This window comes from Colossoma macropomum, unplaced genomic scaffold, assembly GCF_904425465.1.
Source record: "Colossoma macropomum unplaced genomic scaffold, Colossoma_macropomum, whole genome shotgun sequence".
In the NCBI taxonomy this organism is placed as follows: domain Eukaryota; kingdom Metazoa; phylum Chordata; class Actinopteri; order Characiformes; family Serrasalmidae; genus Colossoma; species Colossoma macropomum.
Window position 1 is genome coordinate 19,795,038 of NW_023494798.1, and position 14,328 is coordinate 19,809,365.

The 14,328-nt window shown below is 38.6% G+C and overlaps 1 protein-coding gene across 4 annotated transcripts in view; it reads left to right on the top strand.

Moving 5' to 3' along the window:
* Positions 1 to 363: 363 nt before the first annotated feature.
* The window catches only part of sema3d (sema domain, immunoglobulin domain (Ig), short basic domain, secreted, (semaphorin) 3D), a 49,560-nt gene continuing 35,595 nt past the window's right edge, over positions 364 to 14,328 (top strand). The window contains exons 1-2 of one of the 4 annotated variants that reach the window (XM_036585324.1): positions 364 to 530; positions 12,540 to 12,774. In XM_036585324.1, coding sequence (XP_036441217.1) covers positions 501 to 530; positions 12,540 to 12,774 — 265 coding nt within the window. In that variant the 5' untranslated portion in view covers positions 364 to 500. Of the gene's footprint in view, positions 640 to 12,183; positions 12,404 to 12,539; positions 12,775 to 14,328 lie in introns of those variants that run through there. The other 3 variants (XM_036585323.1, XM_036585326.1, XM_036585325.1) reach the window with 3 other exon arrangements.

The following is a 14,328-nucleotide window of genomic DNA, read 5'->3' on the forward strand; positions in this document are numbered from 1 at the left end:
ATTCCTTTCACCTTCAAGATACGTCATCAGAAGGGGGCTTTCCGAGTTTTTAAACTGTAAATACTCACAGACGTATAGCGACGGTTAAATTTTTCGTTTTGTCTAAATTGTCGATTAAATTCAACACTGTAGGAGTTAATTCAGCCCTGTGGCCTGTGTCAATAAAACTGTTAATTTATCACTTGTATGGTGTGAAGTTCCCCACAGGTCTGACAGTTGGAGGCATTTTGTTTAACGGCAGTGACTTCCGTAAAGTTCCTTTACAGTTCCCACCGTCATGGAAGGGTGCGCGCGCGTGCTAGTGACAAGCTGAGGCTCTGCGGTCTCTCTCTCTCTCTCTCTCTCTCTCTCTCTCTCTCTCTCTCTCTCTGTCTCTCTCTCTCCACCCTTCACTAATTGGCTGCTCGCCGTCTCCTGGGGCGCGCACTGCTTCAGACACGCGAGTGCAAGAGTTCAGCGGATAAACCCACACAGCCGAGTCCATCAGAGATTAGAGGGTGATGTGGAGCGCTCGGCAGCCTCACCTTCAGGTCTGGATTTGTGTATCTGTGTTAGGTGTTTAAAGATCAGCTGGCTGTAGTGAAGGGACAGGCTGTGTGTGACTGAAGTGTCAGACCGCGCGCGCCGTCCCACAGAAAGGTAACCATCTCTGAGACTCTTCTGTAACTTGTTTGTGCTTTATTAGTCTGCTTTGAGTGTGTTGATGCCTGTTATCAAGTGCCTGAGCTGATGCCGTAAGCTGTGTCTGTACAAGTACGACAGGTTTTGATTTACTTGTGAAATGTGTCACTGAGGAGAAGAAGTCTGTTGCTTGTTAACCGGCTTTGGCTGAATGATGAACAGCTCTGAGAAGAAAACGAACGTCAGTTGGGCTTGTTGTGCTGTTCTCTGAGGGAGTTGATAGGTGGTCGTGAGGTTTTCCCTTCTTGTCGTTTGTATTTTTTTGCATTTGATGTGATGAAACGTCTGGTTTTGGGAGGATTTAAACTCCTAACCTGTGACATTATCACGCTGGCGGCCATGAGTGAGACGTTATGTGGAACAAACGGTTGGTTTTATGAAGTGCAAAGAAACGATTGTCTGATAAAAAAGCCAACGCAGGAAAAGTAAACCGATAAAAGACCATTTCTGATATGTTCTGTACTCTCTCTCTCTCTCTCTCTCTCTCTCTCTCTCTCTCTCTTCTCTCTCTGTCTCTCTCTCTGACTCTCTCTCTCACTTTGTGATCCAAAAGGAAAACTTTTATCTCTTTTACTTTTCAAAAATAAAAGCTGGATTTTTCCATAAGTGTCACGTGTCCCATAACTCCAGACCTTTCATATTTTCCATTATTCAGATATTCAGTCCCCACAGAGACCTAAATACATGGCCACAAACACACAGAGTTACTCACAGAATGTATAGCATAGCAGACCCACTTTTGCTCCCTGAAAGAACCTTTTAATTAGTGGTTCTTTAAAGTATCATATTTGAGATATGTGAGTGTGAAGAACCTTTTTAAAAAGTTTAAAGAAACTCCACATAATGCAAAGGTTCTATACCAATGAAAGGTTTTTACAGAACCATGTGTCCCAGCCAAGAATCACTGAGGAACCTTTGTTTTTAAGAGTCTTTAGGCATATCAGATTGTGCATGATGATTTGACTTGGATGGGCAGAGACATGTCCATTAGCTCCTAAAAGCATCAACATATGGTTTATTCCATTCTGTATTTGTTTTACACAAAACAGATGCAGTGACGGATGTTAGACTGTGTTGTATTTCTTTATGCCACTGTTTACCTTCCTGTTAGAACATGTAGAATGAGGTTATATTTAAATTTATATTAGGATACCTTTGATTTATTTAACAGTTGAAACCAGACGTGTTTGATTATTCTTCTGTGGTCAGTTAACATTTTGTGTTAAGATCATAGTGTTTTTAATGTTTTTGGATCGAGTGCTGTGATTCTACACTTTGTATCGGTATCAAAATCAAAATTCTGGTATCACAACATTGTTTGCTGCACCTACTTTATATGCAGTCTTAAGAAGGCCTGTGCCAATATCTGTAAGATATAAACTTTACGCACCTCATTAATCCAGCGTCCTCAGCGTAAGGCAAACAGTCTGCTTCACATTCGACAAATGCAAGCTGATAAGAGTGAGTGATTAAATTAATGAAAGATTAACAGGGGTATGAAAGGCGATAAGGCCGATTTTCAGCAGGCTAAGCCAAAGACAGGGGGAGAGGAATGTTTACAGGGAGGAAAGTATCAGTGCTGTCTGTCAGAGGAGTGACAGAGAGAGAGAGAGAGAGAGAGACTGGGAGATCCTTCGGTCTGCCTCTGCTCCTCCTCACACCTCTGTGCCAACAGCCAAGCTGCGTTTGTGCTCAGCGTTAGAGCTAGCGTTAGCTGTGGATTCCAGTAGTGAGAGAAATAAAGGAGGGAAGCACTACTAGGCTGGACTAACAGAGGGGCTTTCCTCTCCTAGCTGCGTCTCTCCAGATAATACCTCTCTGTGATGCACACAGACTTCATGGAAACTCTTTCTCATACACCCCACTGCTTTATGGGGTGAGTCCAAGAGAAAGGTCCAGTTATGAGCCGCTGCCACAAACAGGGAGAGAGAGAGTAGGGGGAGAGAAAGGAGAGAGGGAGAGAGAGAGAAGAGAGAGAGAGAGAGAGAGAGAGTGAGAGAGAGAGAGGCCTCTGGCAGGATTCCAGCACTCCTCATTGAGGATGTCAAGAGTAAATAAATAGTGGAGTTTCATTTCAGCTGCCGTCACTCTGATGAATGATAGTGAAACACATCCTCATCCTCTAATTTTGATTTTGAACTATTGCCATTGCTATTTTTGTTTCTTTGACTTTCATAAATGAATTCATACTTGAACCTCAAGGATGCCCACATTTCATAGTTCTGTTAAAAGCTAACAGAAAAAAGAATACTTAAGTTCTTTTTTTGCCTCATCTGTTGTGTCTGTATTACACTGGAATCACCACAGATAAATGAATAACTAAAAAATACATATTATGAAAAGTTGAAACTGACACAGTTGTTCTTAAGGGTGGGCAATATGGCAAATTTATCATGATACAGACATTTTCATGATACATGATACATATTATGATATTTTAACCTAGGCACAATGCACAATCCACATTGAAAAAAAAACAGTCATGAAAACATCTTGGGGCAGTTATTTTTATTCAACATTTCACACACTGTACTGTAACAGCCAATTAAACAGGACTAATTATGTTCTATTATTAAATAAATATGCAGTCGGTCAGTGTTCTTTAAGTACTGACTGTATGAAAAGCGTATTGAGTATCCTGATAATAAAATTTATCACAGTAATGACAAAATATTGTCATATTGCCCACCCCTAAGTGTTTTTCAGAACGTGCATCCAATTTGAAATAGTATCCGAAAAATAACAAATTTTACATATTTACATCGTGATTTACAAGTATCTTTTAAAAAAATTCTATCAAGTGTTTAATGAAATATATGCTTTGCATAAATGATGACTGATTGCCTGATGGCTTCTATTATAAAAGAGTTTTTAGTCAAGTTTTCATTTGTAAGTACAGGGAAGCACGTCAGAATTATTGTCTGTGGTCACTGACTCTATTTTAAAGATCAGTCAAATAGAGACTATGTAGAAAATGCTGGACCAGTTCTTTAAACTAGTAATTTTGCTGTGCTTTCAACATTTTTGGTCACTGGACTTGATGAAAGTTCAGGAGCCAGAACATGATACCTGGCACAGGCAGGGAGGCAGGGATATGGTCTCTGTGTTTGTTTAAGAGGGATCTAAGTTCCCAGAGCAGTGCAGTGAGGCACAGTCTGATGAATGGCATGTGTGTGTATGTGGTAGCACTATGGTGCTTGGGTGCTAAGAGCTTGTAACACAGAGGTGCCACTGATCTCTCCCTGTTTTTCTCCCCTCACCTCTTCTCTCTTTCATGACATCCACTGTACCTGAGCCAAGAAGGCGCACAGCTCTACACATGCTGACCTTATACTTGGGAAAGAGCAAAGCTGTCATGATGAAAATCTTGCCTTCATTATCTTTGAAGCTACAATACCTCTACAGACCTCACAGTATGCTTTGCTTTCTATGTGTGCCAGGGGTGGGACCCTGAAACTCCTTTCATTTCATTTTGTTTCATTTTGTGCAGCCCATAACCATTTCAGACCCATGATGACGTGGGCGTTGCTTATGAATGATGAGCAAAAGTAATTCTATAAACTTTCACTAAAGTTTTTGATTTCTTTACCTAACATTGATGCCTTTGTGTGTGATTCTAATCCATCACACATGATCCAACTTTAGGAGGTGAATCTGGTGTGTTGTGTTGATAACTAGTCTGCAGAAAGTGCTGGTGACCACTGAAGCACCAAATAATGTCTCTTTAGCATTATATAAGAAAGAGCACAGTTAGAAATGTGACACGATTTGGAAATTCGTACTATGAGTGTAGCAGTACTCTCAGCCCACGATTCTTTTTTGTCCAAAATATCATGAGAATATGACACTGTGAACTCAGCATCACTAATTGAAACAAAACAAATTCCACTACTTACTAACTGCCCTAGACCTGAGAGACAGGAGGAGTGTTGGAGTTGGTGGTTGATTGGTCGTGGTTGTTAGCAAACATTGGTGTTCAAACAATGTAGTTGCATCAGAGGGCAAAATTAATAAAATGTCTGTTCTCCATGATGCATGTTGTCACATTTTTGCATTGTGATATCATGCAGTCACAATACATTTTTATACCTGTATTATTTACCAGTCTTAAGTTAAACCTCTTTAAATCCCAGGCTTATTACATACTAAGGCCCGTGTGTCAAACACACGGCCCGCGGGCCAAGTCAGGCCCGTGACACAATCCTATTCAGCCCACAAAATTATTTAATAATCTATTATTATCAGCCTGTTTCACCTTGAGATGCAGTACAGTCCCCAGCATCCACTGCAACGTAGTGTGCGTTCTGACTCCCAACAACAATCTCTGGGCCAGCGGTTACACAAAAAGAAAAGATGCCTGGTGTCTAGTTCAAGCAAAAAGGCACTAAACAGTGGCCCGTTTGGGTAATGGCAAAATTGAGTAAAAATGCAAAAAGACTCAGCTGGCCCACAGATTTGCTGAGATTTTTCAATATAGCCCTGTACACCCCTGTACTAAGGCTTATAATTCAGTAACTACATGAATTTCAATGCAAACTGCCTGAGCTATTCTTAGGTTATAGAAGCGTGTAATAGATCTTTGGATCCATCTGTGGGCCCTGGCCATTTAAGGGGGTTAAGTTGTAAGGTTATTTATAAGTACCTTGTTTTATATTTCTGTTATTTAAGACTGAGAGTTTCTGATTCTGGGTTTGTTTGAGTTTAGAAATTTGAAAATTGGAACTAAACCACACTGGAAAACTAATAATTGATAAAATGATTGGTACCAGACAGTAAAGCACTGTTTAACTAAAGTAATGGATCCTGTTCAGTTTTTGACCATATAAGTTTATATTGGTCAATAAATCATCAGTTATTGTCATTTTTAACACCTTAAATTCAGTATCAGTGACAATTTTTGTATTGGATGGGCCTTAGTAAGCTAATGTACAGGTGAGTCATACCTTTTTTTGTATTCAGCAATCCCTCCTAGACAACTGAAGTATGTTCCTGCCACTTAGATAAGTACAGTGCAGTTTATTTAATTTTTGCTACCAACCATTTCAACTTGATTCAGAGGAAAAGTAACAATTCAGTATGATGTTGCTATTAGTGGATGAGAGATCAATATAGTTGGTAGGAAATCTTATTGATACATCAACACAGTGCATGAGCTGCTAATTCATGCAAGCATGTATGGGAAAGAAACACTGAGAGGGGAAAAGAGATGAAGAGAGACAGAGAATGTTTAGTTGTACATATTGTCGCTGTCCAAAATGTCAAATCTCCATTTTTGTTGAGCTTTATTTTTCTACATCATACAAACACAGCAGCTGTCCTTTACATTGTGTGGCAATTTACCAACGAATGGTAAATGCTCCAAATCATGTGGAATAAAACTTTGTTACATTAACTCACATTAAAGGGTTAGAACGTTTTACCTTCTCCTGTAGTTACTATTTTGGGGATATATATTTTTCTTTGGACAGCAACAATACACAAGTATGTGGTGTGTGTACATATGTGTCTGTGTGTATATAGGCCAAACATTAATGAATAACTTCACTGTCTCTGCCCGTCTTGCTCTCTAAGGCCTTCTGTCAGCGCTGTCAAGCACCTTCACACCTGTGAAATAAGCAGTGAACAAAGTTAGACAGCTTCACTTTATTCTTCTCTGACACTAAGTCTGAGACTCTGAGTTTCTCATCATCTGATCCCTCCACCCGTATGCATGGGAAACAGTAGAGATAGAGTTTTCACTCATTCACACTTAACAGAGGAATAAGGAGAGGAGACATTATCCCAGCACTTTAGAGTAGGGTCACTTTGTCACTATTCCATTACGGCTATCAGAGTTCCTCTCAGGATGTATAAAGTTACCTATAATTCCATAGGTCTGTCAGTCACACATCAGGCATTTTGGGGATACAATGGGATTTGGTTGTTTTTGGCTTGAAAGAATGTCTTCACTCCTCTCTCTCTCTCTCTCTCTCTCTCTCTCTCTGGCAGGAGATATCTACCTGGCTCACTCCCAGGTGCATACAGGTACCTCTCCTCCTTTAAAGATGAGAGGGGGATTAAAAATGTATCATTAAACATGAGCTTGGCTCAAACAAACAAGTCTACAGAGTTTCCTCACTAATGTTTTCAGAACACCATGGAAAGCTTTTTCTCTGTCCTCCACCTTTTTGGTGATATCTGATACTTTTCCAACTGCTTATCTGCGGAATGCCTTTTACATATTAGGCACAGTGCTGTGATCTATGGGTGGCGATAGCTTCAGTCAACAGTGCTGCATATATTCAAGCAAATTCTGGTCAGAATTGCACACTTTACATAACAGTTTTGAGGATATGCGCTTTGAAAAGTGATGATTGTAACTTTTCTGTCTGGCAGAACTCAACTCCCATATGTTCAGTCTTTTGAGCTGAGGCCAAATAACTGTCTACACTGTTAAATCAGTACTGTCCCCAGGGTTCAAACAAGGGTCGAATGCTCTTATTGCTGCTAATATAAGCTCTTTGTCATGCGATAATGCCATTAGGTCACCATAATGGATGTCGACAGGGCTCACAACAGATGATGGAAACAAAAGTTTAGAAGAAACACAGCAATATTTGGCTACAGCTGATACTACAGGGTTAGGTGAGAACATATTTTAAATAATAACCTTTTTAAAAATAAAGTTTGATGTAGTATGTCAATAATGATAAGGTTTTTAAATGGACTGTTCATTACTTAGTCCAAAAAGTTAATGTATGGACATTTAACTGCAAATATAGTCTGTTTTGAATCCATTGTTTTTGTAATGTCATGAAAACCAACATATTTTTATATCCACCTATTTAGCCTTCAGCAGGTTAACCTGCCCATTTGTGTTGAAGTAATAAGGAGTGTTTCAGCCCAGGCAGCTTTTTGAGCAAGGCACAATACAGAAGATCCAGTCAGAGCAGAGTTCATTTTCAGTTCATATATCAGCCTTAAGCACACTAACAAAAACAGCCTGACAAAACCCAAATGCTCCCATTATATTCAATGAAGGCATCTACACTGTTTGCAAACATCAAAAAGCATGCTGTTTTTGACTGATGCCCTGTTTTTTATTTTTGATGCATTGTGTCACATCACAGTGATGTTCCACCTCAACAGAAAGACTGCCCTTGAGCCAGTTACCTTATAAAAATGTGGTTAAACTAGCCAAAAGTTTCAAAGTAGTCCATAAGGTAGAAAATGGACACCTTACTGATGCCAATACTGGTGTCACAAACACATTAAAATATTATAGCTTAATGAATTATTTCAATATTTTACATTACTTTATGTATATATTTACATTATATAGCAAACACGCTTATCGAAAGCCATTTACAACAGTATGGGAATTAATACAAAGCTATCAAAAAAAAGGGTCACACCCATGTAAGAACAGGTGGCACACTAAAAGAACTGCCCCCAGCTATGACTTTGCAGCTCATTCTCTAAGTTAGTGAAAATATCAAAACAATAAAAAATGTTTATTGAAAGGGAAATAGTCCATCTGCATATTCATTTTTTTCTAGTTTTGACACTCAGGTGTGAAACACATCCATCGCTCTTTCAGAAAACCTGAACACAGATAACAGGTTGAGTTGATTTGTGTAGAATATGAAATGTCATCTCTATGAATGTATATGAGTGAAATTTATATCAAACACTGGAATACCTCACCGAGCCATCAGTCCTGAATGAGATTTCTGTTAATGTATCAGCGTTATTTCACTTCTGATGGAACTTGAGTTAGTGATAGAACATGAACTTGGCTGTGCAATTGGTAAAACAGCTATATTAACGATGGAAACACATAGCTACACAAAGACTTACAAATAATGTTTTATTTACATCCATAACATCGCTCGGTCTAGGTCAGCAGAAATCCTGTCATGGGTGTCCGTATCTGAAATAGGCTATTTTAACTGTTAGATCGATGTGTCGAATTTGCTATGTTTGGAGCATTCATGGTAAAAAAGGGGGTATTTGCTCTAAATCAAAACTTAAGTATTTTTATAAACCAAACTAAAAATGTAACAAACTAAAATGTAGTTTGTGTAATTACTCTTTTTTCTGTTAGAATTCTTGTTAGTAAATTGTGGATATAGGTAGCTGTTACAGTGAAACTCAGAGTGCTGTTCCCACCATGAGTGACTACATGTGCTTCTGCACATGTTTCAGTAGAAGCAAAAACCAGGACAATCGGTTATAATTAATTTCAGTGTAAGATTGATTGTAATAATTATGTCTTTGCGTTCATAAGCAAATAATACATCGGCTTCCGATATATTGTGTAACTATAATAGTAACTGAAATTTGACAGTTTATGGGGAAATGGCTAAATGGAGACACAACCACATGGTCCACTTCATCCTGCGACGCGATGTGATACACTTGAACGTTTGCTTACTTTTGGGCCAAGGTGATAGAGACAGAAAAAGGTTAGAAATGGCCATGTAAAAAAGGAATTATGACTGTTTTTGATACATAAATCTACACAAACATCATAACTGGACCTCAGGGAAAAGGTAAAATGTAGGATATGGGGCCTAGTTTTGGATACCACCAGAACACCACTGTTATCAGAGGATTTTTTTAAAGTGTTTCTGATCAGTTTAGTCTTACAATTACCTTTAGTGTGCAGAGGATTTAAATTATGTCTCCAGCATTAATTTGCAGTTCAGCTGAAAGAATAAAGAACAAAGGAAAAAAAGGAAAGTTCGCTTTGTTTTTATAACCAAGTTCAGCATGCACAAATACACACATGCACGCCTGCTGGCTGTACTGCCAGTATGATATATAGGATTGATTAGGGGGTTGTGAGTAGAGAAACTGGAGCTTTTCCTAATAACATGAGTTCAGTTTCCCTCATACACGCAAGAATAGGATCATGTGTCCTCTGTGACAGGATTACAGACATGCAATTAGTCACTGACGCTGCCTATTGACTCGAGTGAATTTGAAACTTTAATCCCTTTCATTCATCTGATACGTTCTCCCACATTAAGAATTCAGCGATAACTTCAGTACAAGTTCTTTTTGGAACCGCTCCTGGACTGAACATGCTGCAGTTTGTAGAGTAGTGTATGAATGTTTCTTTTGGGCTGCAACTTTTATTACTACTTTATTGTATGAAAACGTGCAACGATACAATATTATGCATCAGCTGAAGAACATTAGAACAATAAAGGGAGAATCAGCTAGTAGACAGTAGTTGTAGTAAATGTCTTACCTTTACAGACTTTTTTTCTTTATCTCTCATCCCACAAAAGGTGCATACAGTTGTACAGTAACCATCAAATCTGGAATTCTGACTCATAATTGCTTTATGGTTACAGAATTATTGAATTGAGCCTTGGAACACTGAAGTACATCTAAAATGATCATCATTAACAATTACAAGCCAAACCTGTTTTGCATCATTTAAGACCATTTTCCTAAAGCCACCATGAGCCATAACATATTTTAGTGTTTCACTTTAAAAAAAACTGTTCTGAGGTGAGAGGGAGTGAGTGAATGGCAACATGCAGCTGGGAGAATTTACTTTCTTCATTAGTGCGGAGAGAAGTTCACTAGAGAAACGTGACATTCTCATGAACATAAACATCCACATGCAACGACAACAATTCAGAGGTCTTGTTCATGTTGAGGGCAGTTGTTTTTCACTGAGAGAGCGGGATATAATTCATTTAATGCAGCTCCAATTATTTCTGCATAATTCAGCTACAGCTTTCTGGCAGTGGCTCTCTCTGGAAATTGATGCCGTTCTCACAGAGTCTCTCTGCTGTTCTTGTTCGAACGATTCAAAATTTTTCTTGACTTAATGAAGACAGATTTTCTCTGCATGTTGTTGCACTGTGTTATGAAAATACAGCACGGCCTTGGTGCGGTGTGCGCTGCATTAATGTTAGCGGTATTTAAACTGACCAGAGGAGCAGCTCTATATGATCAAACTCAAGACTCAAGGATTATTGACTTCTGAGCCAAGAATAACAAAAATAAGTAAAGTGAGCTCATAATAATGACCTGTGTTATCTTTATTCTGCAGTTAAACAGTAAAATAATATTATTCATATGCTGTGTTTGCAGTAGCCCAGGTGTAGGAAGTTAATGTGATGTGCCTTTATAGATAAGTAGAGGGGGGTAACCAGAACAACTGTGAATAAATATAGGCCAAAGTAGGACAGGGACAATGCGAAGAAGAAGAAAAGAGAGAAGATGAGTAGGAAGAAGAATAGAGACAAGAAGAGGAAGAAGAAGAAGAAGAAGAAGAAGAAGACGAAAAAGAAGAAGAACCTTAAAAAAGAAAAAAAATGGTGCCAGAAAGGCAACTTTTAGTGTAATACGACAGAAGATCCACTTTTGTTTCTATAAAAAAACCTTTCAATGGATGGTGTCTTTAAAACACAGTTGAAACCACTCAACTTAAATGTTCTTTAGGCTACCTGCCTTTTGGCTTCTTTATTTGAAGAAGTGAAGAAGTTAGAAAGGATGGAAAGAGTAGAAGGAAAGAAGGTGGAAAGAGGAGGAAAAAAGATGGTGGAAAAAGGAGTCGATGGTCTGTTTTGCTCGCTGTGAGTTGATATATGATGGAACAACCTGCAGAGTATTTCCAGTGAACAGGAGGGCTACAGTCGCTGATTTATTTGTCATAATTAGATTTGATAGAGTTGTGTTATCCCAGTGATTTGTTGGGTGGAAATCAGTTTACCTTTATTGGATAACCTCAGTGCCCATGTTCCAATGACACTCGACCTTTGTGCTCACTCCCTCTGCTCCTTTCTGCCCTGCTGCGTGTTTCTGTTGCTATATGATCCATCACCTCTGGAACTATCTCTGCTAACATGGGCTACAGGGGACAGCACCGTTTTCTTAAGTAAACAGAGAGTCAGACTTATCTTTGGATGGGACCTCTCTGCTAGAAATGTGTATAGTCTGTGTGCATGTGTTAACAAAGTTAAATGGATGCGGTCTTCTAAGAGAACATGCCTAGTGACAAGACTCATCTGTCTGAATATTAGGCCTGTCTTCCAAATAGTCCTGTTAACTGTGTGCGTCACTTATCCTCAGTATGATTAGGCATTAGGGACCTTTGAAAATTATCTAGAAATGATTGTGGGCGTAATGTAAACTTAAAAAAAAAGAATGCTTTCAGTGGACATAAAAGGAATGCTTGCAGAAAGCAGTGTTGTCTCATTTAATCACTAAGTCATTCATTCATGAGTTTGAAAGAATGCAACTGCTGAATTCTTGGAGGTGGAGGAATTCTCTCAGGGCAGTTCATGAATATTTGTTCTTATTATGATTCCTTGTAAAAAGAAATGACCTCGCCCATAATGAAGCTTCATATAGTGTAGTCTTTTTCCCACAATTTCACACCACTCCACAGACTAATGAAGCGAGAATTCAGGCATGATCATTGGCCAGCCGCTCCTGTGCGGAATACCATTTACAATGTGTAAGGGGCAGAGACAAGGAGAGAAAGAAAAGGAACGACTGTGAGATGGATGGGAGAAAGAAGGACCAGTATTTGAAAAGAGGCTGGAAGTGGCGCTCCTCTACAGGCTGACCTTTTGTTTAGGGACAAACAGATTTAGAGAGGGAGAGGAGGGAACGAATGAGTCTGTGTGTTGGAGGACAAAAGGAAGGGACCTGAATAGGACAGCAGCTGATATAGAACGGTTCAAATGGACAGAGATGCCTAAAGGAGACCATGGTAAAACAGCTGAGTATTCACTTAGGATTTAACAAGGTCACACGCGCACAGACACGCACACACACCTCCCACAGAGATGCTCAGCCCCTCCCTCAGTGACTCCTGACAAGTTAACAAGTCTCTGCTCTCTCCACAGGGCTGCAGTGGTAGAGCTTTATCTCCTATGAAGACTACTGGAGAACCACAGAGCCAAAATCAGCAAAAGGTGTACAGACACCAGCGTCTCCCTGACAACAAACCCTTCTGCTGGACCAGGATGACCCGTCCCTCTCCAGTGTGGAGAAGACTGCTGGGGATGCTGTTGCTGTTGTATCTGCCTCAAGTGCACTGCATGAAGGAGAGTGTCCCCAGGGTCAAGCTCAGCTACAAAGGTAGGCAAATACGCCTACTGTTGGATACTTAAGATAAGATAAGATAAGATAAGATAAGATAATCCTTTATTAATCCCACAACGGGGAAATTTGCGGTGTTACAGCAGCACAGAAGACAGAGCAGCAGGAAATATACAAACAATATATAAAATAGAATAAACAATAAAAATATAAAGATATATGTATATGTGCAAAAATTACAAGAAAATATACAAAGTATTAAATTTAAATTTAGAAATGTAGAAATGTATGTATTGTAGTGAGTATTGCACAGTTAATAAAATAGCAAATAAATAAACAGTAATAAATGGAGAAATATTGCACTTGACATAATTGCACATAATGGTGGTAAACATGTTGACAGTGATCCGCAGTGAATATACTACGCATGGTGGATTGAGATATTGCACACAGTAAAGTGCTGTGGCAGTGATGTTGAGAGTTCTTGCACATGGAAAGTAATTGTAAACTACTGTCTACTGAGACTGTTATAGAGTCTGACAGCGGCTGGGAGGAAGGACCTTCATAGGTCACAGCTAAACTGTTTGGTTCATTACATTTCTGATTACCTTGTTACTTTGTCTTACATATTAGAATTGTTTGACAATAAATGTGTCTTCTTGACCTTAGGTGCATACATTTACACATAGCACTTTAAGGTGTTGAAAGGTCCATAAATTATTTCTATGAGGTAAATATTATGCTGCCTGTGATTGATTATAATGTTGCTTAGAGAATGCATTGTATTTCATTGTAGTATGTATGTATATGTTTTTATGTACAAATTTACAGCACAGACAGGGGTGTATAAACAAGTAGAGCACACACGCGAACAAGGACATTTGTATTGTTTTTACAGGGTTTTCCATTGAACTATGTGCGACAGTATGTAAATATTGCCATGATTAAAAAAAAAATGCATAATTAAATTGTTAATATCTAAACAGAGTCATTTAGAGTGGTTTGATGTGAAATGCTCCACTGTAGAGAAATTTACCAAGTCAGAATTGTTGATAGTTGTGAAATAAGGTTTTGGCCTTAAAAATATATTTTCAATCTATTCTTTGCAGAGAGGTACCTGAAGGAAGATCTATGACAAAACAATCCCCAAAACTACTTTACTATTATTTACATTACAATATATACATATATAATCTCAAAAGACACAAAAGATATAGGTTCACTGGTGGCTTTGAATATTAAATAAAATGGCTATATTTGCGTTGTAGACACTGCAACCACTGGTTCTTACCACCACCACTGTAGTCTGTACAATGAACCATTTCACATCGAACTAGCCTGAATGACTTTATTTGCAACAATTCAACAATTGAATTATGCAGATCTTTAAAAAATTGGTGAAATTTAGCTTAATAGTAACTCTAAATTTTCTAGTTTTTCAATTGAAATGTGTGTTTTTTTCTCATGGGATCAAATAAAATATCCTAACCACCTTAGACATTTTCACATTTTCCTCTCATAAGGAGATCAAAACAAAGCAAACACACATGCACACATTCTCACGTGCTTCATTTAGGATTTTATATTTTTTGG